The 24886-nt window shown below is 35.5% G+C and overlaps 1 protein-coding gene and 1 long non-coding RNA gene across 2 annotated transcripts; one reads left to right on the forward strand and one right to left on the reverse strand.

Moving 5' to 3' along the window:
- Positions 1-8736: 8736 nt before the first annotated feature.
- On the forward strand, positions 8737-23979 carry LOC130642109 (uncharacterized). The gene is made up of 5 exons (XM_057449187.1): positions 8737-8934; positions 21087-21354; positions 21509-21659; positions 22247-22411; positions 22985-23979. The coding sequence occupies exons 1-5, from the start codon at positions 8832-8834 to the stop codon at positions 23204-23206; spliced, it is 909 nt and encodes a 302-aa protein (XP_057305170.1). The 5' UTR covers positions 8737-8831; the 3' UTR covers positions 23207-23979.
- On the reverse strand, positions 19411-20119 carry LOC130642110 (uncharacterized). The gene is made up of 2 exons (XR_008982541.1): positions 19815-20119; positions 19411-19692 (listed from the first exon to the last, which is right to left on the reverse strand). It is a non-coding gene; the product is annotated as an uncharacterized LOC130642110 (long non-coding RNA).
- Positions 23980-24886: the final 907 nt, after the last annotated feature.

Genomic DNA, 24886 nt, shown 5'->3' on the forward strand with positions numbered 1-24886 from the left:
TTTTGTACAGTCTATGTAACTCTTGCAGCCTAAAACAATAAAAAAGACTATATTATTATATCTTATACAATCTCTTTAATAATAGCCGTATTCCGTCTGTCTGTTTGTGGGCAAGAAAAACGATGTGTTACTGAAACACGAAATATGCGGTATTAAAAGGACGGGTGGACCTGTGGATTTTTCCACGGGCTAACGACTAGTCTCTTTAATAATAGCCGTCGTCTGTCTGTGTGTCCGCAAAAGCGCGGCCCGTAACAGAAACACGAATTTTTTAAAATGCGCACAAATATCAAATGCGACATATTTTTATCCACTAGGTAAGAAAGTGTAGAGACTTTATAGTTCCTGGGGCAAAGCCCAGAGGCAGACCGAGAAAGACTTGGCAGAAGGTTATAAGGACAGACTTGATACAGAGGAAGTTGAGTTTAGATCTAACACAGTCTAGATCAGATTAGAAGAGGGTCATTAATATACCCCGTCCAACCCATGCTAGCATGGAAAACGGACGTTAAGCCGAGAATGATGATGATCACTGTGCTGCGACGGGTAAATTTAAGGGACGGGTGAACCTGTGGATTTCTCCGCTAACGACTAGTCTCTATAATAACAGCCGTATTCTGTCTGTCTCTTCGCAAAATGGTACCGATGGTAGCGAGACACATGCATCATATAAAGGACGGATGAACCTGTGGATTTATCCACAAGCCATAGTCTATATTAAAATACCCGTATATGTCTGTCTGAAACGCAAAATAATGCCGCTAGTAGCGAGACACACTTAATGGGCAAACCCGTGGATGTTTCCACTGGCCAGTGACTTGTATTTTAAAATTTAATGAAATTACTGAATTTACATTACTACAAAATTTTGATGAACCATAAATTTTAAAAAGACTTATGTAAACAGTAAACGTTTTTTCTCATAAAAAGGTATACAACACTAAATCTGTTGAATACTTGCATCAAGAAAATCTTCTTGCATTAAGTCCTTTCAGCATTGTTTTTTATAGTGTAGCGTTTAATTATGCATAGTCAAGGTAAATGAAGGTTTTGAGTATATGGGATAAAAATATATGTATAAGTGGCATTTATTTTGCCAATGCAATATCCAATAGACATTTTGTGTTTGTATGATTTTGCAAATAAGCAGTTTTCAGGAGAAATTTCATCATATTTCCAATATGCTAGTATTTAAAAGCATGATCACTTTGAAACTGATATCATCAATCTTCACACTTTCCATACTATGTGCTTTTATGAAAACAAGCGGAATCTAAGTTCTCTTTCTTGTTTGTTATGTTTCTTCTTTTAGGAAAATTGTTTTAGCAAATTGAATAAATAATGATAAAATTCAAAGACTAAATTTTGTAAAAATTAATGCCACAAGATTCAATCCAGCATATCATGTTATTAAAAAGCACAACTTATTTTATTTAACAATTCACACTAAATACCTTTCCTGCACACCGCACAACCTTTTCTGCAGCACTTTCCACCTAATGCATTTGCTGCTGCGTCTGCTAAACCTTTTGCAACTAATGGTCTGTTAGCACGATATTGCTCGATTGTGTACTTGTTTGCCTCTCCTTTGATTGCAGCCAACAGAGTGCTCCTTAAAATAGGTTTATATGCGACATCATAGGTATCATGCAATAAAGCCAGGTCTTCTGGTCGCAATTCGTATTGAACAGAGCATGTCATTGTGACCTCAATTTTCTCTTTGTTGTATATTGTTAAACGATCAAACTTTTCATTATGGATATCTTTTCGAAATGTTTTGAATGTTGTGGTCACACCAACAAAATGTCTTCCACCAAAATATACCTTAGTAGTGTCAACTGATCCAGTTGTTTTACTCTTCTTAAAACCCATCTAAAATTTAAATTTTTCAAAATATCAAAAAAGAAGTGTTACCTATCAAAAAAATCCACAGTTGAGGCATGTGCATTAAAATAATGAGATAGTCCATAGAGGTCCAAAAATAGGTCTGTGTGCAACCATTTCGAACAGGCAAAATAGAGCTATTATTGCAGATTTTTATTACGTAATTAATTCTCATATATTTCTATATTCCTGAGGGAAAATGTAAAATATATGGGAATTTTCATTCCAATTTTCTTTTAGAGATTTGCATCTTAAACTATTTGTATAAAACATTAGAGTATAACACTTTTGTTTTTGTTCTAAACACAACACCATTATTTACGGATTACAGAGTGAAATAAGAAAAATATTTTTAATTTAAAGGGTTGTGCGAGATTTTAATAGTAATGCATTTGAGCTATCTTTCTAAATTTTAGGCCTAACAGCTGATTTAAATCATGGTGTGTAAAACTTGCTTAAGGGTCCCACTGTCTGTCCCACTTATTTTAAAATGCAAATGTTTACCTTATTGGTGAATCATAAATTTCCTGAACAAAAATGTTTTGGTCCCAAGCACTTAAACATTATCACAAATTATAATTTAATTTCAGCATTTTTGAAAATGAGAGACAAATTAATTTTTGTTTTGGGATGTTGCTACTTCCTAACCTGTGTTTTGGATGTTGGGTCAAATACGCGACATTTTTGATGAATGCAGCATTAGTAATCAACAAAAATAATTTTATAACTATACCTCATAATATTCCAAGTCAGAAAAACTCAACGGCAACAAAATTACTAACAGCAAGGTTGCTATAACAATTGCTCCAATAATAAGTTGAGCAGTACAATCCATAATAATTGTCACCTAACAAGCAAGAGAATAACATATCACAATCTACCTATATCCTGATGCTCAGGATATGCACTATAGGCATGCAGGTGCCTCCTTCATGCGTGTGACCAAGCATGAAGGAGGCACCTGCATTCCTACCCATTCCCTAAAATTTCTATAAATAGTCCAACGCATACTAAACATGTTGTATTTACTCATTTCAATAGAAATACATTGTTTTTATCAATTTTGTGTAATATTCTGGAACTCAAAGCAATTAAATGATCAAAATAATAGTTCTGACTACACACTTTTTTCTATAAAAACCAGTAAGATCTGACCCGAAGCTGGATGTTTTTCATGCCTTTTCAGTCTGGTTTGTTCTTACTTTATTTTTAATAGTAAGAATACAACTTTGGAATTAAGTTCTGACATATGGATGTTTTTCTTAAATTTCCTTAAAATCTGTTTATATTTAAAACAAAAGGTCTATAATTTTATCCATGAACAATTAAAACAGAGGAAAATGGCTTCCAGCAATCATAGCTCAGTCAGTAGAGCATTTAGCTCATGTCCTGGACTTCAGAGCAAACTGGGCAGAAATGCTATACTTGTTGTTATAGCTGTTCTGCCCAGATTGGGAAAACAGCCTGTTTACAACCAGGACAGCCGGATTATGTACACATGGTCTGAATATTTATAGTTTTTTTTTGCACTGGTTATGTTGTGGTGACTGGATTATGAACGCTGATATAAATGGGCTGGGCAGGCAGGCTGTGATTGGCATTTTCTTTGAACTTTTGTGAATAAAACATTCTCTGGAAGATAGAACACCCCTGAAAATAGACATGGCGAAAGAAAAATGTCTCGACGTAATTCTTAGTATAAACTACTCTTGTAGTAAATACATTTCAACATAATATACTTTGAATTAACTAAATTTCACGTAACCTAAATTATTCCTTTTGTGGGAATTAAGTTTGTTGAAAAGTTATTAAACTTTCGTATTCCAAAATTTAGTATTTGCCACAAAATTTTGTTTTATTTGAGAACAACCAGGGCTGTTTGCTTTTCAGAAGCGATGACGAATGATATAAAAGCGGTCGGTCTGATTATATTTGTTCTGTAAGTCTCGAATAATATATGACTGTCATACATAAGCCAGCCTTCCCAGATTATGTGCGTTCTATAATAAGTGACAAATAATATAAAAATATCATATATAAGCCGGTCGGCCCCAATTACGTTCGTTCTATAAGTCTCAAATAATATTAGACTGTTGTATATAAACTGGCCTGCCCTGATTATGTTCCTTTTATAAGTGCCAAATAATATTTTTAGAGTAATAAGCTGGTCCGTTCTGATTATGTTGCCCTGATTATGATTATGTTGCCCTGATTATGATTATGTTGCCCTGTTCTTAACCGGGGCAAGCTGCCGTACTTATAATCAGGGCAGCGTTTATTATCCGGGCAGAACATAGTTTTGCATGCTTTATAAAAACTACTAGTTTGATATAGCTAGTAAATAACACACTGCATGAGTCTTTTTAAAATACAATGAAGTAAAAATTCAGCCATAACTAGAGAGAAGACAGTCAGGGAAATCCTCTTAATTAAGCTGTATAGCTAAATTTGGAGATCTCCTAAATAAGCTGTATCATAGAGCTTATTAGGTGACATATATTTAAATTAGGAGGTAGAAAAAGTTTTTCCCGATTTTTCGAAAAATGTAAATTTTAGCTGCAGCTCTTTCATCATCAGTTTGACCACTATATTATAAAAGAAGAACGGTATTTCCAGCACTCCGGGTTCAAAAGATATGGACTATAGACAATGGTTCATTGTTAGTGATAGTCTATTTAAGCTGTACTGCATCCTAGTTAGGATGTCACATCACGCGATAGATCCTATTTATGCAGATATTTTTAAAACTTCAAATTTAGCAGACCTTCGGGGTGCTACGAAAAAACTAATGTATTGGAGATGTTTATATGCACATAAATATTGGATTTATTCAGTTAGATAGATGCTAAAATTCAGTTAAATGTGTGTTTTACACGATCAATGTTTTGTACATCTTCTAAGCTGTAAAATGCTGTAATTAGACTGTATCATACATCCTAATTAAGCTGACATCTAAATTAAGCTGTACAGCTTAATTAAGAGGATTTTCCTGACTGGAAGAGGTAGATAGGGAGGATCTAGTATTGTTGCTTAGAAAACAAATGTTAGATAGATAATTAGATAGATACAAATATCCAGGTATATCCCCTGTCTATTATTTACAGGAGGCACCATGGCTTATGGGCAGTATTTAATGCTCGTTTTGAGCTATGTATGAATGAATGAATGAATGAAATAAACATATATTTCAGTTTACTAGGAGATAAATATACATTATTAATTAAAATTTTTGCCCTAGTAAACCCCGGAAACTGCCAAAGTTAGCAGAGCTCGAAGTATGACAGCCACCGTGGACAATACAAAACACACAACTTACACAGACAACACTACAAAACAAGACAGACAAGCGAAAAAATGTGAAAAATATTGCAATTGCAAATCCCAAGAAAAAAGTGGTGTGAAAGTGATTGTGAACAATAGTAATTTTAGGTATATATAAATTAAACATAATTAGACAACAATGTATGCTTTATTAGAGATTTAAGTCTATGCAAAGGGAGATCTAAAAGTCTTATTTCAGGTAAGGTATTCTGACAACTAGACCATAATAGGACACTTTGATGCCTAATGGATTTCAAACCAAATGCCGAAGTACGAACAGCACGCAAATTTATAAGGCCTAGGCTGTTAGCACGAGTATTATGAGAGTGAGAGAAGTCAATTGAAAAGGTACCAATCAAAGGAACAGGTAGATTGTTGTGAAATAAATTATAAATAAATAGTACATTTTGCAGTTTCACAGTATCTGTGAATTTAAGGATGCCTAAATCTTTATAATATTGGTTTGCATTTGTTCTATGGTTGGCAAAATTCATAAGACGTAAAGCACAATTTTGAAGGACAGTGATTCGGTTCACTTGTAAACTTATGGACTGACCCCAGAATTGGGAGCAATAATTTAGATTTGAGTGGAAAAGAGCATTATAAACTGACAGAAGAACATCCATTGGCACATAATGTCTTATTTTTGCAATGATTCCATTAACCTTTTTCAATTTGGTTGCAACTGAATTAATCTGGGACTTCCATGTATGTAGACCAAATTAGGGTCGCGCTCCACCAGACAACATCCAACGGCCCACACATTGTGTCATATCCCCAATTTCCCTCACATGGCTTGGATTAACCCAAGGGGGATTCATTAACCCAAGGGGGATTCATAGCAAAGAACCAGTCGCAATATAAAGCTAGCTAAGCTAGCTATATATTTAGCTATATATTGGTTCCGTCTTGTGCCAAGCTTTTCTGCTATACTGCAAATAAATTGTATGAAAAGGAAATAAATAGGAAAATAGGTTAAGTAAATTAAACATTAAAAAAGTTCTTTAAGTCAACAAATCAATAGGCATCCCTTGAAAATGCCTTCTAATCTTCTCACACCCCACACCCCCTGCGCTAATAGAAAGTTGTTTATACTAAACTCGCCTAATGGCACCCTATAACCGGCCATGACTTCATTTAGCACCGGGCTAACTGGTCCCGACACACGACGTACAATATAATTAGCGCCCATTCATACTTTATCGACATAAAAAACCGACAGACGTTCATTCATACTTCTCCAACCAAATGGACCCGACAAATGAACCCTCATTATCCGAAACCCTCTCTATATAACAAATACATATTTTTTCTGTCAATGGCTATACCAACGTAATATCACATAATACTGCATAATACCTTCATAATCAATACTCTCTGTCGCTACATAACAAATACATATTTTTTGTGTCAATAATCCATAACCAACGTAATATCGCATAATGTGTATGTAATGTAAAAAAATTAGCAAAGGCGCTATTCTCGTGGTAATCCCTTACATGTTTCCGTTTTTTGAACATGTGACTTTGTTGTTATCATATGTTCGGTTTTTTGTTAATAATTCAATAACATTGTTGATATTGGTTGTTAAGTTGTAGATACTAGCTAAATTGCGAGATCGTCAGTCGATTACTACCGTCATCAGAATTTTCAGCCCCGTCCGGGTATGGACTAATCAATAATTCCTCGTGGTAGCGGGCCATGCTTTAGCAAGCATTCTCTATTAGCTAGGAGTATCAAATGTTGTAAAGTAGGTAAATGTTAAAAAAGACTTTCTACTGCTGTACGGATAAGTACATAACAGTAAAGCCTGGTAAATTTATAGTATAATGCCTTGCCTCAGATTGGCATTTTTTAGGACTTGTGATATGTAATTTTTATTAGTCCAAAATATCTTTTCTATTGGTTATCGATGGGCATAGAACACTACCGCCTGTTCAATATATTGTACAAAAACGTCTCTTTGTTTAGCCTGCAATAGGGCCGTTAATATGTCTTTTTACAAAAGGCCATTTGAGCGAAATATCGTTTCTGTTTGTGTATGAATGTGTATCCAACCTCAAACTTTGTCTACTTTATAAAAACAGCTTTCCGTAAATGGCAGTTATGCGAAATATTGTGGCATATTACGTTGGTTATGGCGGATTGACAGAAAAAATATGTACTTTATGTAGCGATAGATACTATTATGAAGGTATTATGCAGTATTATGCGATATTACGTTGGTTATGGATTATTGACAAAAAAATATGAATTTGCTATAAAACGATAGAGAGTATTATGAAGGTATTATGCAGTATTATGCAATATTACGTTGGTATGGCCGTCGACAGAAAAAATATGTATTTTTTATGTAGCGACAGAGAGTATTATAAAGGTATTATGCAGTACTATGGGATATTACGTTGGTTATGGATTATTGACAGAAAAAATATGTATTTGTTATGGAACGATAGAGAGTATTATGAAGGTATTATGCAGTATTATGCGATATTACGTTGGTATGGCCATCGACAGAAAAATTTTGTATCTTTTATGGATTATGAAAGTATTATGCAGTATTATGAAGGTATTATGCAGTATTATGCGATATTACGTTGGTTATGGATTATTGACAGAAAAAATATGTATTTGTTATGTTGCGACAGAGAGTATTATGAAGGTATTATTGTGCGATATTACGTTGGTATAGCCATCGACAGAAAAAATATGTATTTTTTATGTAACGACAGAGAGTATTATGAAGGTATTATGCAGTATTATGCGATATTACGTTGGTTATGGGCATCGACAGAAAAAATATGTATTTGTTATGGAACGATAGAGAGTATTATGAAGGTATTATGCAGTATTATGCGATATTGCGTTGGTGTGGCCATCGACAGAAAAATTATGTATCTTTTATGGATTATGAAGGTATTATGCAGTATTATGCGATATTACGTTGGTTATGGGCATCGACAGAAAAAATATGTATTTGTTATGGAACGATAGAGAGTATTATGAAGGTATTATGCAGTATTATGCGATATTGCGTTGGTTTTGGCCATCAACAGAAAAATTATGTATTTGTTATATAGAGAGGATGTCGGATAATGAGGGTTCATCCGTCGGGTCCATTTTGTTGGAGTACCCTGTGTAAACGTCTGTCGGACTTTTAATATCGATAAAGTATGAAGGATGCTAATTATGTTGTACGTCGTCGTGTGTCGGGACCACTTAGGCCGGTGCTAAATGAAGTCGTAGCCCTACAAACGAACTATTGCACCAGAGAAAGTAGGCGAGAAGTCTATAGGCAGGGTTTGACACGGGGGTAATCCTTTGGTTTCTTAAAGAAAATTACTTAAATAGAAATATAAGAAGTATGACACCGCCGTTTAAAATTAAATCACCATGTTATGTATGTTTTTCAAATATATTTTTTGTCACATGATTAAAAAAAATCATTTACAAGTAAGAGAAGAGAAGGATTATACGTCCCCCGGTGCTACTAATATTGTATTTTACAAAATGTGAACGGCTCGAAATGCTCATCTCATCATTTCTTTTATTTGTCCTATAAATCCAATATAAATGTGCAACCGGCTGGTTGATGCCAAACATCTAAGACTTAGCAGAAAAGCAATATGGGCACTGCGACGTATTGTGCACTAACATCAGTTGTCGTTGTTATTGCGATTTCAATTGGACTAATTGCAAGCTCACTGAAAAAGTTGAGCACAGAAGAAGGCAGGTTTGTTTACATAACCAGCAAGCTAGCTATAGGTAGCTAGCCTAGCTAGCTGACATGTGCATGTCTAAGAAAATTTGAAAAGTGTCCTGTGCACATATCCCACAATTTTAGTAAAGACTTTGTTAATAAAGGAAGTATAGGAACATTGAAAACGAAAAAAATTTAAAGATTGAATATTGAAGATTGATGGATGTTGTTCTAAACTTACATATTTTGCTATTTAAGAACATTCTTTCTAGTGCCTTAGGGATGACTCACAAATTGTAAACTGTATGCTAGTTAGACATCTGATATGTACAAGTACATAACATGTATTCACACATAGCTAAGCTTCCTACCTACCACTTCCTCAGTTCAGGAGTTGAGTCAAAAAGGGAAACCACTACCCATCGGGGAAACGGTTTCCGATTTAGGAAACTTCACAGTTTCCCATTTGGCAAACCGTTACCCTAAATAGGCCAGAAATGCGGCAATGGTTTCCCATTAGGGAAACCACCAAAATAGAAAGGAATCTGCGCACAAGCTGGTTAAGAAGCGCACTAAAAATTTTTAACAATAGAAAGGGAATATTTTCCCGCAAATTTTCACTGAAGGAAAAAAAAATTAATCATAGCCTCTTTCCGCAATTCCATAAAATGGTTCTAAGAATGGGTAACGGTTTCCCAAAAAGAAACCCAAATTAAAATCAAAAAAATTAGTTTAGGAAATAGTTTCTTAATCAGTTCAAATCAGTTCAAAATACTATTGTGTATTAAAAAATTAATGTTTTATGGTATGAAATATTTGAACATCAAAGGAGTTATACCCTCTTTCCCCTAAAGTGAGCTGGACGCTTATTATACACCTTTCTATTTGTGAGTCATCCCTTATTTTAAATTTTTAGGAAATATATCCTTTATTAAATATTAATTTGATAGAGTGCCACTATTTAATATTAATTTGATAGAGTGCCACGTAAAGTTATTTGGTGGGCTTTGAGAAAATTAGGTGTGGATGAGTGGCTAGTTACGATGGTTCAGTCTATGTACAGCAATGCTAGAAGTCGTGTCAGGATTAACGATTCACTTAGTGATGAATTTAGTGTAAATGTTGGTGTACATCAGGGTTCTGTACTTAGTCCTTTGTTGTTTATTCTAGTCTTAGAAGCGCTGTCGATGGAGTTCAGAACAGGTTGCCCATGGGAGTTATTGTATGCAGATGATTTGGTTCTCATAGCAGAGTCGATGGAAGAATTAGTTGAAAAGTTTGAGAAGTGGAAGAAAGGACTAGAAGAGAAAGGGCTGAAGGTAAACACAGCAAAGTCTAAAGTCATGATAAGTAGCATTGCAGCCAAGTGTGACCTTGTAGTTGGAAAGTGGCCTTGTGGAGTTTGCAGGAAAGGGGTTGGTAGTAACTCAATTTTTTGTCAGACTTGCAAGCATTGGGTACATAAGAAGTGCAGTAGTATTAGTGGAAGGTTAAGAGCTGGCATACAGTTTGTATGCAAGTGTTGCAAAGGTGAGATTATAGAGAATGAAGTATTTCCAGCTTTAATGATGTACAACAGTGGCTCGTTAGAGATAGTTAAGAACTTCTGTTACTTAGGTGATATGTTGGGCAGTGAAGGGGGTGTTGGAAGAAGTGTTACTTGCAGGATAGGTTCTGCTTGGAAAAAGTTTAGAGAGTTACTTCCTTTATTGACTAGCAGAGTCCTGTCAATTGAGGTAAAAGGTAAGTTGTATGAGGCCTGTGTAAGAAGTGTTATGTTGTACGGTAGTGAGACATGGGCAGTGAAGTAGGAAGATCTTGACCGTTTAGAAAGGAATGATATGAGAATGGTTAGGTGGATGTGTAATGCCAGTCTGAGAGACAGAAAGAGTTCAGATGAGCTAAGAAGCAGGCTAAGTCTCTGTAGAATTAAAGATGTTATCCAGATAAGAAGATTGAATTGGCTGGGGCACTTGGAAAGAATGGAGGAGGATAATTGGGTAAGAAAGTGTAGAGACTTGATAGTTCCTGGGGCAAAGCCCAGAGGCAGACCGAGAAAGACTTGGCAGGAGGTTATAAGGACAGACTTGATAGAGGGGAATTTGAGTTTAGATCTAACACAGTCTAGATCAGATTGGAAGAGGGTCATTAATATACCCCGTCCAACCCATGCTAGCATGGAAAACGAACGTTAAGCCGAGAATGATGATGATGATGATATCTAGACTGTTAATTTCTTATAAAAAAGAAAAAATGTTGAGTTTTTATGGTTGTGTGGAAGAATTAAATCCACATAGGTCGTTTAAGGTCATTTAAGGAAGTGTAAATTTTTTGAAGGAAGTGTAAATATAAAAATGCTGTATGAAGTGATTGTTTAGTTAACCCTCTTATTAATCATACATACTTGTTATGCTCTATTAATAGTATGTTGTGCTGCCTAATATGCATGCATCATGTAATAAGATTTTTAAATTGGCCATTTTTGAAAAATAATTAGGGATTTTTTAAAAAGAAAATTAGGGAAAGTCAGGGAAAAATAAAGTAATTCTTCTGGAATTTCCCACCATTTTTGAACAAAGTTAGCCTAGTTAACTAAGCTTTCTTCTTCGAGTTGATAAAATGACTTTCTCTCAAACTAAAGCTTAGACGCGAACGAATTACTCAGCGGAAACCCCGAGTTTAAATCGAACAATGTATTAGTGTCGCACACACACCAGTCGACACTATTTGTTAGGGTTCAAACGGATACGAATTTAATGCCACAAACGATAGGTTTTAATCCATAAACGCTAAATAAAATACAAAAACTTTAGTTTAAAAAATACAAAAAGAGCAAATAATAAAAGAAAGCAAACAAGAACGCACGAACAAAATAGATATAGAAACATAAAAACAAAACAAAATATCTTACTAAACCACTTTCACTAGACCACCACCAAACAACATCACACGCAAGCAATACACACATACTAAGTAAAAATACACACATGAATCCACTACATGCTAAAAATGTAAAACGCAACAAACTAATAATACAAAAAACAAAAGAACTTTACGAGTAACACAATGGGCCGTTAACAGACATAAGAACAGAGGAACAAGACAGCAATAACGTACATTAAAATACTAACATGTAACATAAAGTTAATGACGTGAAACATTTAACATAACGTTAAGGCTATGAACACACAACAAAAAATAAAACTATACACACACTTCAATATAAACACGATCTTAAGGGATGCCTAGACGCTGGCATTGCTGTGCCTTAGCAGCAGCAACATGGCTCCCCTCAAGATGATATCTTACATCTTGACAAAAACTAACTATAACAATTTAATCAAAATATACAAAACCATGGCTCCCCGATTGGGAATCGTTTATTTAATTATTTTCGACAAGCACTACCAACTTATGTATTGGACGTACTAGTTCATGTTGATTAGATGTAGTTTTCAGTGACACTGATCAAACCAGTCCGTCATCGTGTTTGTTATTCTTGCCAATTTCCAATCAGAACGATGTTCAGATTCGTCTTTCAATATTACAATGTCGCCAACTTGGAAGCAACGTCGCTTGTGTTGCCAAACATTTCGTTTTTGGAGAGTTTGCAGGTATTCTTTCCTCCACCTTAACCAAAATTCATTCGCAATATGCTGGATACGTCTCCATCGTCGCCGACTGTAAAGATTAGGTTTGTCAAAAACACCAGGTGGCGAAACAATTACGTTTGATTTCATAGTAAGCAGATTCGATGGTGAAAGTGGGAGTGGGCTATCTGCATTGCTTAATGTTTCGCACGTGAGAGGTCTTGAATTCACAATGCCCTTGACTTCAGCTAGCAATGTCCTAAAGGATTTTCCAACTGAACCAATCTCCTCCCTGTAACTGAAGGAAGGTAGATATTTTATCGTCATCCATTTCCTTCAGGGCTTTTTTCAACTCCTTTTCAGCTCCAACAAAGTTACTTCCGTTGTCACACTGCAATGAACGTATATTGCCTCGTCTAGAAATAAACCTTCTCAATGCTTGAATAAAAGAATCAGTATCAAGTTGGTTTGTAGATTCTAAGTGTATGGCTCTGCTCAAGAAACAAGTAAATAGAGCACCATATCGTTTGAGATCTTTTCTTCCTTCTGTGATAATGAACGGACCAAATAGATCTACTCCACAGACTGTGAAAGGTGAAGTTGCTTCAAGTCGGTTGATCGGAAGATCGGCCATCCTTTGATCTGCAGGTTTTTTTGTAACGATCTGCAGGACACACATTTTGATATCAGATAACGAACAAATGAATTACAATTGATAACCCAATATCCCCTCCGTCTGAGCTCATTGATTGTAAAACCTCTACCTCCATGTCCAACATCTTCATGACACTTACGTACAATCATTGTTGTTACATCACCATTCCTGGGTAGAATAATGGGGTGAACTGTTCCATATTCTTCCATTTCACTTCTGGATAAACGTCCACCAACTCTCAGTATTCCATTGCAATCGAGAAAAGGAGACAATTTAAACAGAGAACTTACACGTTTTACCACTGGTATCGAACCATCTTCGGTGCTGGTTTTCTTTAGAACAGCTATTTCATCAGCAAAGTTCGTATGTTGTACCAGTTTTAAGATGACCGTTTCGGCTTTTTGCAAGTCTTCTATATCTATATGTCGTTTACGATTCACCCATTGTAACATAGTAGCAACGAGTCTCTTCAACTTCATCCATTTTGATATTCTTGATGTTAGTCTTAACAACACGTCGTTCTGGATAGAGGTACTGTTTACCTTGACTCTTTTTACTTCAGGATCATTATCTGCCAGAGTAAATTCCATGTTATCAACACCATTTGAAGGTCGTAACGGTTTGATGTAGAAATTCAGGACCAGTAAACCATCTTTGGTTCTTCAAATAACTGTTCATGCTCAAACCACGAGAAGCATCATCTGCTGGATTCATCTTTGAATCAACATATTTCCACTGATTAATATTTGAATGATCCAAGATAGTTCTTACTCTGTTGGCTACAAACAAATGAAACCTCTTACTCTCATTTCTTATATAGCCCAACACTACTGTACTATAAGTCCAATAATACTCCTCTATGTCTTGAATTTCTAGTTCTTTCTTCAAGAAGGATCCAACCTTTATAGAAACTGTTGCTGCTGTTAATTCCAATCTGGGTATGGTTATTGATTTAAGAGGAGCTACTCTCGCCTTTCCCATTACCAAACAGCAATTTATCTCTCCTTTTTCGTTTTCCAGCCTGAGGTAACTAGCTTCTCCATAACTTTTATCAGAGGCATCTGAAAAATGATGAATAGATTTATGTATGACCTCACCGAAGTCTTTGGGTTGAAAACATCTTGGTACATTGATGGCTTCTAATCCAGCCAGTTCAGCGCGCCATTTTTCCCATATAGATCTTTGTTCACTTTTAATTTCATCATCCCAACCTTTCTTGTCAGAACATAATTGCTGAAGAAGAAGTCTTCCTTGGAATAAAAAGGGTGCGGCAAATCCAAGTGGGTCAAAAATCGAACTAACTGTTGAAAGTATACCCCTCCTTGTAAGTGGTCGGTCTTTAAGTTGGATGCGAAATCAAAGGAATTGTTTTCTACGAATAGCTTCTATGTGAACTGTATCATCTGTGATCTTGTCGTTATCTTTAGCTGTCTGTTTTAGTGCAAAATTGGAGCAACTTGGTGATGAGGCTGCACCAAACAAGTGTACCATCATTTGATATTCATCTTCATCATCATCATCATCATTCTCGGCTTAACGTCCGTTTTCCATGCTAGCATGGGTTGGACGGGGTATATTAATGACCCTCTTCCAATCTGATCTAGACTGTGTAAGATCTAAACTCAACTTCCTCTCTATCAAGTCTGTCCTTATAACCTCCTGCCAAGTCTTTCTCGGTCTGCCTCTGGGCTTTGCCCCAGGAACTATCAAGTCTCTACACTTTCTTACCCAATTATCCTCCTCCATTCTTTCCAAGTGCCCCAGCCAATTCAATCTTCTTATCTGGATAACATCTTTAATTCTACGGAGACTTAGCCTGCTTCTTGGCTCATCTGAACTCTTTCTGTCTCTCAGACTGGCATTACACATCCACCTAACCATTCTCATATCATTCCTTTCTAAACGGTCAAGATCTTCCTGCTTCACTGCCCATGTCTCACTACCGTACAACATAACACTTCTTACACAGGCCTCATACAACCTACCTTTTACCTCAATTGACAGGACTCTGCTAGTCAATAAAGGAAGTAACTCTCTAAACTTTTTCCAAGCAGAACCTATCCTGCAAGTAACACTTCTTCCAACACCCCCTTCACTGCCCAACATATCACCTAAGTAACAGAAGTTCTTAACTATCTCTAACGAGCCACTGTTGTACATCATTAAAGCTGGAAATACTTCAGTCTCTATAATCTCACCTTTGCAACGCTTGCATACAAACTGTATGTCAGCTCTTAACCTTCCACTAATACTACTGCACTTCTTATGTACCCAATGCTTGCAAGTCTGACAAAAAATTGAGTTACTACCAACCCCTTTTGTGCAAACTCCACAAGGCCACTTTCCAACTACAAGGTCACACTTGGCTGCAATGCTACTTATCATGACTTTAGACTTTGCTGTGTTTACCTTCAGCCCTTTCTCTTCTAGTCCTTTCTTCCACTTCTCAAACTTTTCAACTAATTCTTCCATCGACTCTGCTATGAGAACCAAATCATCTGCATACAATAACTCCCATGGACAACCTGTTCTGAACTCCATCGACAGCGCTTCTAAGACTAGAATAAACAACAAAGGACTAAGTACAGAACCCTGATGTACACCAACATTTACACTAAATTCATCACTAAGTGAATCGTTAATCCTGACACGACTTCTAGCATTGCTGTACATAGACTGAACCATCGTAACTAGCCACTCATCAACACCTAATTTTCTCATAGCCCACCAAATAACTTTACGTGGCACTCTATCAAAAGCTTTCTCTAAATCTACAAAGGCAAAATAGAGATTCTTTCTCTTTCCTAAATACTTTTCCTGAAGCTGTCTGAGTAAAAATATTGCATCTGTAGTGCCACGCCCTGGAACAAAACCAAATTGCATCTTATCTATATCAATTCTTTCTCTAAGTAACTTATCAATCACTCTTTCAATAACTTTCATTACTTGATCAACCAACTTCAAACCTCTATAGTTACCCCTTTCTAATGCATCACCCTTGCCCTTGAGACAATTCACTATTACACTCGACTGCCACTCACTCAGAATAGCACCATCCTTTATAATCTGGTTAGCAAGACTTGTAATAAGCTCAACTCCAATATATCCAGATGCTTTTACCATCTCTGCAACAATACCTGATACTCCTGCAGCCTTGCCAATCTTCTATTTCCTAATAGCCTCCACTACCCATTCTGTCTTGATCTGCATAGCTGGCCCTTCTACGACATCATCATCAGACAAATTATCCTCGTCCCAATCAAACTCAGTGTTAAGCAACCTCTGATAATGATTCTTCCAAGCTACCCTTTTCTCCTCCTCTGTGCTAGCCAAAACACCTTCATCATTATGTATACACTTCTCACCTACAATATCTTGATTAGTCTTCTTCATTTGCTTTGCTATCTTGAATACCTCATTGCGCTGGTCTTTCCTTCTTCCATTCACACAACGTTTTATCAAGGTTTCCATCTGGCCGCCACAAAAATCTTAAGAAAGTGCACTGTTCTGTTGGAATGCGCACCTGATAGAACATGGCTTCAATATCGGCAATAATGGCTATTTCATCTGTTCTGAATCGATTCAGTACCCCAACTAACACATTTGTTAGATCAGGTCCTTGTAACAGCTTCTTGTTTACAACATTCCTTTTGACGTAGCACTGCAATTGAAAACAACCCTTATTTTGTCTGGGTTCATTGGATGGTAGACACCAAAATGTGGAATGTACCAACTTTTTCCTTCCAAAGGATACAAGGTTACATTATCTTCTCTAAAGGGCAAAGGCAGTTGGTAATGTCCATCAATCTTGCTGACATTGTTTTCCATAAGTTGTAAAAATTCGAAATCTTCTTGTGACATGCTATTGATGATAGAATGATCTTCTTTTTCATTGAAGTCGTGTTGATACATTGTTAATAACATATCAGTCATCGATTGATCTATAACCTTGCTTGGAATGCAAAAGTAGTGTGAAGCAATCTCTTGGTCAGCAATATTTTTCACAGCTATCTTATTACATGTCATACTTGATGGACTTTCTTCTGCTATGGGACCCATGATACACCAACCAAGTTTTGTCCTATAAGCATAGGGACCTCCCTCTTTACTCGCAATTACTTCCTTGGGTTCTAATGCCAGAGGGCAATTTCCTCCAATCAGTATCCCAATTTCTATGTTTTCACCATCTCGCGGCAGGTATCGCTGAATAGCCTCCAGATACTTCCATTTTTTAATCTTTTTGGGGGTTGGCACCTCTTCTTTATCTACTGGAAGTTCATTTTGACTGTAACAAGGGGGCAACCTTATCCTTGCTTCTTTTCCATTGATACTTGATGCATATAAACCATTAACTAATTTGCACTTGTTCGACGTTTCTCCATTGATTGTCTTGATGGAAACCATAGTGTCAATACCATCTACTGCTAGTTCCTTCATTACTTTTTCACTAATAAACGACCCTTGGCTACCATTGTCTAATAAGGCATGTGTTCTTATAATATGTGAGTTGGATTTGTTGTTTAAACTTACAGGTACTACGCACAGGCTGATGACACTAGCATTTAAAGATGTACGGCCACTTTTAACTGTTTCTTTCTTTTCTTTAGAATCAGACTCGTCGTTCAAGTTTGAATCATTGTAGCCTTCAGATTCATCTTTCTGCCTACTATCACCTCTAGACTTTTTGTTTTCATAAGGTTTCGCTATATATCCATGCAACCCTGATGGATGCTCTCCCTTACACACACTACAAGTTCGTCTTTTGCTACAGTTCTTTGCTGAATGCGCTAAGCTTGATGGTTGATAACATAAAAAGCAAAGTCTACTTTTAAATAGAAACCTTCTTCTTTCATCTACTGTTTTTCTTAAGTATGTAACACAATCATCAAGGTCATGATCCAGTGAACATAATTGACAAGTACTTTTGGTTGCTGAAGAACGAAATACCTTCTTTTCTTTCTTAGATGTTCTCTCAGACGATGTCTGTATCTCTAGGTTTGCCTCCCTTGAATATAGTGGGTCAGAAATGAGATCAACTTCTTGTTGTAACAACTGCATAAAATTTTTTAATTTTGCTTCTTCGCCAGTAGCTTTTCTCACTTTTAGAGCCTGTCTGTTCCATCTGTCTTGCAAGTAGATAGGTAACTTTGAATGTAAAATCTGAATCAAGTCTGGACTATCATACCAACTATTGCCACTGTAAGTCATTGTAGCCTTGAACTTTACTAAGAAGGTGTAGAATCTGCTAAAACTGGATGAGTCGTTAGGTTTTAACTTTGGCCAGGATTTAATTTGCTTTCTGTATGCACTCATTATCTTATATGGATCTCCATATCTTTCTGCTAGTAGTGATTTGGCTTGTTTATAGCAAACGTTTATAGGCAAATAGATACAACTACTGACCAAGTCTTTTGGTTCACCTGATAAGTATTTCAACAGTCTTGTGAGTCTGCCTCTTTCTTCTTGTATTTTAGTCTCAACGGCTTCAACAAAGGTTGTAATGAAAAACATATACTCTAATGGATCGCCAGTAAAGATATCCAACTCTACATTGGGAGCTTGCAAACGACTTACTAAATCCGTCAACTGATTAACTTGCCCAAACATATTGTTTTGTTTCCCTTCTTGAAATAACTCTACTTTTTCACTTCTGTTGCCTTGTGGTATATGCTGACTAAATTGATCCCAGTCTTCTAAACTATCTTGTTGTTGGTTGATGCTTTGAACATAGTCACTAACTGTTTTCATCTTATCTACTGGAATGTCAGGTAATCCAATTTTTTCTACTTTTGTTTCTTCTAATTCCGTTTCTTCTGAGTATATCTTCAACTTAGCAGATGCTTTTGCCATGTCAAGCTGAACTTGTATTTGCTTCTTTGTTAGTTCTGCCTCTTGCTCTTTCTGTAAAAAGGCGGCTTCAATTTTTAACTCAGCAATCCTAGCTTTTTCTTCTTTTACTTTAAGTTCAATGGATCTTTTAGTTGATGATGATCTCATACTGCCGCAAGAACTTTTCTTTGATGAAGATTTTTGACTGGGAGCTTCCACAAGATGTTCTTCATCCATCCAACTATATACTCTTCTTCGTAGCGCATTCATTTTTCTATCAACCTCATCGACAGTCCTATCGTCAGAAACTCTACCTTCCTGTTTCACCAGTATCAAACATTTTGCATGGGTGCTCATAAAATTCTCAAAAAGCTTATTTAGAGAATTAAACTTGTCCGTAAACAATTTCTTATTTCCATCCGATCTCACAAGTGCTTCTAACTCACTTATCTGGAGTCTAATGGACTTCTCCTGGCTTTTTCTCTTTTCCTGGAGTAAGCCAATCTCATACTGTCTACCCTTTTCGGTTGACTTTCGAGACCTTTTGGGAGTCAGAACTTCATATGACATGCTTGCACAAACTATGTCTCCGTTGTCTGACTAAATATAGTGGTTTACTATTAGTGTCGCACACACACAAGTCGACACTATTTGTTAGGGTTCAAACGGATACGAATTTAATGCCACAAACGATAGGTTTTAATCCATAAACGCTAAATAAAATACAAAAACTTTAGTTTAAAAAATACAAAAAGAGCAAATAATAAAAGAAAGCAAACAAGAACGCACGAAAAAAATAGATATAGAAACATAAAAACAAAACAAAATATCTTACTAAACCACTTTCACTAAACCACCACCAAACAACATCACACGCAAGCAATACACACATACTAAGTAAAAATACACACATGAATCCACTACATGCTAAAAATGTAAAACGCAACAAACTAATAATACAAAAAACAAAAGAACTTTACGAGTAACACAATGGGCCGTTAACAGACATAAGAACAGAGGAACAAGACAGTAATAACCTACATAAAATACTAACATGTAACATAAAGTTAAGGACGTGAAACATTTAACATAAAACTTAAGGCTATGAACACACAACAAAAAATAAAACTATACACACACTTCAATATAAACACGATCTTAAGGGATGCCTAAACGCTGGCATTGCTGTGCCTCAGCAGCAGCAACACAATGTGACTAATCGCTTCAGAGGACATTTTGATTTATCTGTGAGTTGTTTACCAAGCTTGGGCAATTCTTACTTTGGTAAAAACTTTGTAAAACACTAATGTTTATTAGGGTAAGTGAAAACACTCGCTGGAATATTCCGGATGAAAAGGGCTTTACCTGATAATAATCATGTGGGCAGAGAACAATAGAATTAGCCAATCAAAAAGCGCGACCAGATTTTGGCCGCAGAAAAATTGTTCGAGACCCAGCAAAATTTTTAACTACTCCGATTTCCCGGTGGTAAGAAAAATTACGCTGGGTCTCCTGGCTAGAACAAAGTGTCTGTTTTTTAAAATTCTTTTTTTGGCAAGTCAATGTAAAGCAGTTTCTTTGAGTTGTTTTGTTTCTAAAAAGGATACATACCACAAAGTGTATATAATGCAAACCAGAATTTTTGTATTATCAGGACCAGGAAATTAGTCATAATTATGATGTCATTTCTGATCCCTATGACATTATCAAATTTTTTTTTTGCCTGGAATGAGTTTATACTATGACATTCTAGAACTGTGAATGTGTCAAAAAATAACAGGGGTATTTATTATGATTAGGAAAATCGGAGGATAATCAGGGAATTTGTTTTCAAGTTTTTCCTTTCCTGAAGGTCAGTACGATTTATGCTGAAACAAAATTACCATTTATAGCATGTACACCCTAAGGAAGAGATTTATTACAGGATGTTTAAGAGACACTGGTATATTTTTAATGTTGCAAATCACATGTACCCTAGGTTAAAGAGAATGATAATCAGCATAAAAATAGAAGGAACTGAAACCATAACTTCACGGCTGTCATATAATTTTAGTATTCTTAATTAATAACAGATCCTTTTTATTTAATAATGCATTATAATTTTTAGCTGGTTTGCAATATGACGTTCATCAGCACAAGCTTAAAAGTAAAGTATACACAGCTGGCCTTCATGCTGGCCCACCAGGATACAAATTCATTAAATTTCCACGTGTTTACCGCACCATTTCTTTTCCTGAAGTGCAATGCTTAAATAAAGATGGTTTGACAATAGAATTGAGTGTGCAGTTTCAGTACTTAGCCAGTTTAAAAGACGAAGATTTAAAGGGGATTATTATGGAATTCAAAGATCATGACAACTACAAGGAGGTTGTGCAGTAAGTTGTTAATTCATTTATTTTTTGCTTGTTTACTTATTTGTTTAAAATTATGTGTGGTATGCAACATAGGCTTATTGTAAAAATGGTGAAAACTAAATATGATAATTTATTTCTGTTTTTCTTTTTAATATGTATCACAATTTGACTTTAGAGATGCAGCACAAGAAGTGATCCACAACACCTGCAGTGAGTTTAATGTGACAGAATTTCAAACTTCACGGGTTGAATTTCAAAACAAAATTTTGTCATCTTTGCAAGCCAGATTACTGTCTGATTTCAAAACAACAGTTCGTGATGTGCAGGTATAAAACTGGGCATTTGATCAACTCTGTATACCACTTGTCTGTATGACTGAAAAACATCCCCTTCTTGCTTTATATTATGTATAAGTCAAAGTACCACACAGTTTGTTGAATTGTACAGGGACAAAACTTTCACCTTTAGCCTGAATATTTTTTATTAACTTTCCAACAATCTAGCTGTAAATCTATAATGCCTATTTTCTTTTTATAAGCAAAAATGATTTTCAGTGAATTTCTACCAGTTTATATATTTACATTTTTACAATTTTTCAATTTTTCCAATGATTGGTTTGTTCTAGCTTACTGTAAATGACAGGAGAAGTGCCAGTAAAGAAACACGTGTAATAAAATCCAAATTAATTTTACTTTTGACTTTAAAATGTTTGTTTACATCCCTTTTATCTTTTTCCATAAGCACTCTTCTTATGACACAAGTGAGGCGGGTTTTTAGAATAGAGCTTGTTTAATGCTTGAAAACAACATGTAGCTGTTGAGCAGTCTGGTACATAAAAATGCTCTGACTGAAATTCTAAAAATATGATCCTTGTGAAAAACTTACAGCTAAACTTAAACTATCCATATTTTAGGTGAGTAACATCAAACGCCCTTCAGCATATGAAAAAGTTGTGAGAGATAAAGAAGCTGCGAAACAAAATATTGCTGTAGCTGAACAAGAAAGACCAAGAATTCTTACTGCTGCTAATACTAAGTTGAAAGAAGCACAAACGCAAGCTAACATTACTCTTAACAAGGTACGATCTTTAAATACGACAAAGCAGAAGTTAAAACCAATTTGATCACTAATTGAGGTGTTCATTTAGCAAATTCCAAATATTTTTGTGGATAGGGAGTCTTTTTTCCTGACAATTTAGTGTATGTATTTCTGTTAATTCGTCCTTTCAAAAAAAAAACTATTTTTTTGCTAAGTTATATCAAATTTTTTTTTATTCTTTTGTTTCAAGATGTACAAAATGACGATACGTGCTTCATTTTTTGTCGAAAATTTGTGTTGAATGTTTTCACACTACTGCATATCTGCAGTCGCATGTTGCAGTCAACGTTCGCTATCTCGATCAACCAATTATTTGGTATAGCGAAATTTTGACATAACTAGCAGGTCCTAGGGACCCTGGAGTAACTTTTGTAGGGGCTTATGGGTGACGACTGAAGAAGCTCTGCGGTGAATACTAATTGGGCTCAAGGGTAACTACGAAAGGGGCCTTGGTGTTACCATTGAAGGGGCTTTGGGTTGACCACCTAGATGACTGCTGTTTGAGCCCTAATTTTTAGTTCGAACCTTCAACCGTATATTACTTCGATTATAGGCTCATACTGATGCTCGTATCGCGATAACCAAAGCTAATGCTGAAGCAGAAGCGATACAAAACGCTTACGAGACGGAAGCCAAAACATACGCGAGCATAATGATTGTGCAGAACCTGACAGTGAACGGTTTGCTTTCGTACTTATCCACGAGAGCTGTTCAAACAGCGAAGAAAGACGTTTTTGTAAATATCGATGCTCCTGCGAAGACCAGTTTTCCGTGATAAATTAATGTCGTGTGTCATTGGTTAATACGGAAAATGAAAATTGCCAATAGCGCCATTTATTTTGTTGTATTTCTTTCTTCGTTTGAATCGTTCCATTATTTTTCTACAGACAGCAGACTTTTCAGTGTGTCTAAGGAAAAACATTAAAAACGTTAAACTTCAAAAAACATCTCTGTCCTACGTTGGCACCCTTTCTCATAGTAACTTGTTGCTTACAACAAACTTTTAATGCTACCCTACCCATGAGTTTAAATTTTTAACAAAACTAATAAGATTTTTTTTGACATTCGCATTGATTGTGTCGAGGTATTTTTCACGTTGTTTTTTAAGTGGTAAAATAAGCATTTTTTCATTGTTTTTTACCAATAATTACGCTGCTGCCAAGTTTTATGTCATTTTTTGTGCGACCACGATTGTTCAATTTTTTTTCTTTTTATGTTATTAAAACTTGTTTAAAAAAATCGTATCAGGGTGGTGTGGTGATTTTGTCAGGACAATATCACGAACTTCATCAGATCAATTCATCTATTTTAATGTACTTGTTTTTCCATTTTTTTAATGTTTTTATTTGTATATATATATAAATTTATTTACCTAAAGTTCGACAATTTTTTAAATTATTTTTTTTCATAAAAATGTTCATTGTGTTATGTTCTATGTTTGGTTCTGCGGTGTAAGTCTGTGTTTTGTACTGTGTGTTACGTGTTGGCATATAAACATGTATTTTTGATCTACAGTTAGTTTATGTTGAACATATTAGCTTCAAAATACGTTGATTTTTGAGTTAGCATGATCAACCAAACAGAAACGTATTATTATTTTCCCTTATGAATGTTTGTTACCAAACTGAACTCGTGTTACGTTTATGTAAAAAAATTCCAGAAATATTTGCTGGCCGCACGAAGATAGACTCCTTTATTCAATATGGGTCCCTTCTTTCACAAGAGGTTCCTTCTTGTAATATACATTATTGGCGTTACTCTGTGTTACAGAAATACAGACAATTTCAAGCGTGGATGGAATACCCAGGGTATGTTTTTGCCTATGGTATTGCTCAAACAGTGTTCTGTTATTTGTAAAATAATTCAATTTTTAGTTGCTCCGCAAATCTCGAAATGACTATCAAATGTTAAACATTTTCTCAGTGTGTGTTTTTTATAAACGTGAGCCAGTTTTTTGTTGTTTGTTAAGTTGATAACATGCAAATAATAAAATACGTTATTTGGCTTTGATTTATTCAACACACATAATGTACTATAACTAGTGACATCTAGCCAAAGTAAAAATTTTACCCGTTTTATATAAACCAACAAAATTAAAGTGCCGCAAAAAATGTTTTTAAATCTTTTCTAGACAATATGCAATAATATGCGGCGGGCTATGACAGCAACGGGAATCACTCGTGAACAATGAGTATGGTCACGTGATATGGTTGGGAGTGTGAAATCAAAAATGGCAGCACGCTGTACGCAAAACACCAAACGGAACAATAATATCATTGAAGGACTTTATTTGATGAGCGGTGACACAAAAACAATTATCAGTGTACTATAAATTTGCTTGCGATATATGTTTGAGGTAATTCAGCACCCAAATAATTGTTAGTTTTTTTGAAATATATTATATTTCAACCACAGCCAGAAAAGAAGAAAACACAGGAATTTTGCAAATGTAAGA

The sequence above is a fragment of the Hydractinia symbiolongicarpus genome, chromosome 4 (genome assembly GCF_029227915.1).
Source record: "Hydractinia symbiolongicarpus strain clone_291-10 chromosome 4, HSymV2.1, whole genome shotgun sequence".
NCBI lineage: Eukaryota > Metazoa > Cnidaria > Hydrozoa > Anthoathecata > Hydractiniidae > Hydractinia > Hydractinia symbiolongicarpus.

Bases quoted from the DNA above. Each gene is read 5' to 3' on its own strand.
- LOC130642109 (XM_057449187.1), top strand. From the start codon at position 8,832: ATGGGCACTGCGACGTATTGTGCACTAACATCAGTTGTCGTTGTTATT. The intron at 8,935-21,086 runs GCAGGTTTGTTT...TATAATTTTTAG, and splicing joins AAAGTTGAGCACAGAAGAAG to CTGGTTTGCAATATGACGTT. The intron at 21,355-21,508 runs GTAAGTTGTTAA...ATTTGACTTTAG, and splicing joins AACTACAAGGAGGTTGTGCA to AGATGCAGCACAAGAAGTGA.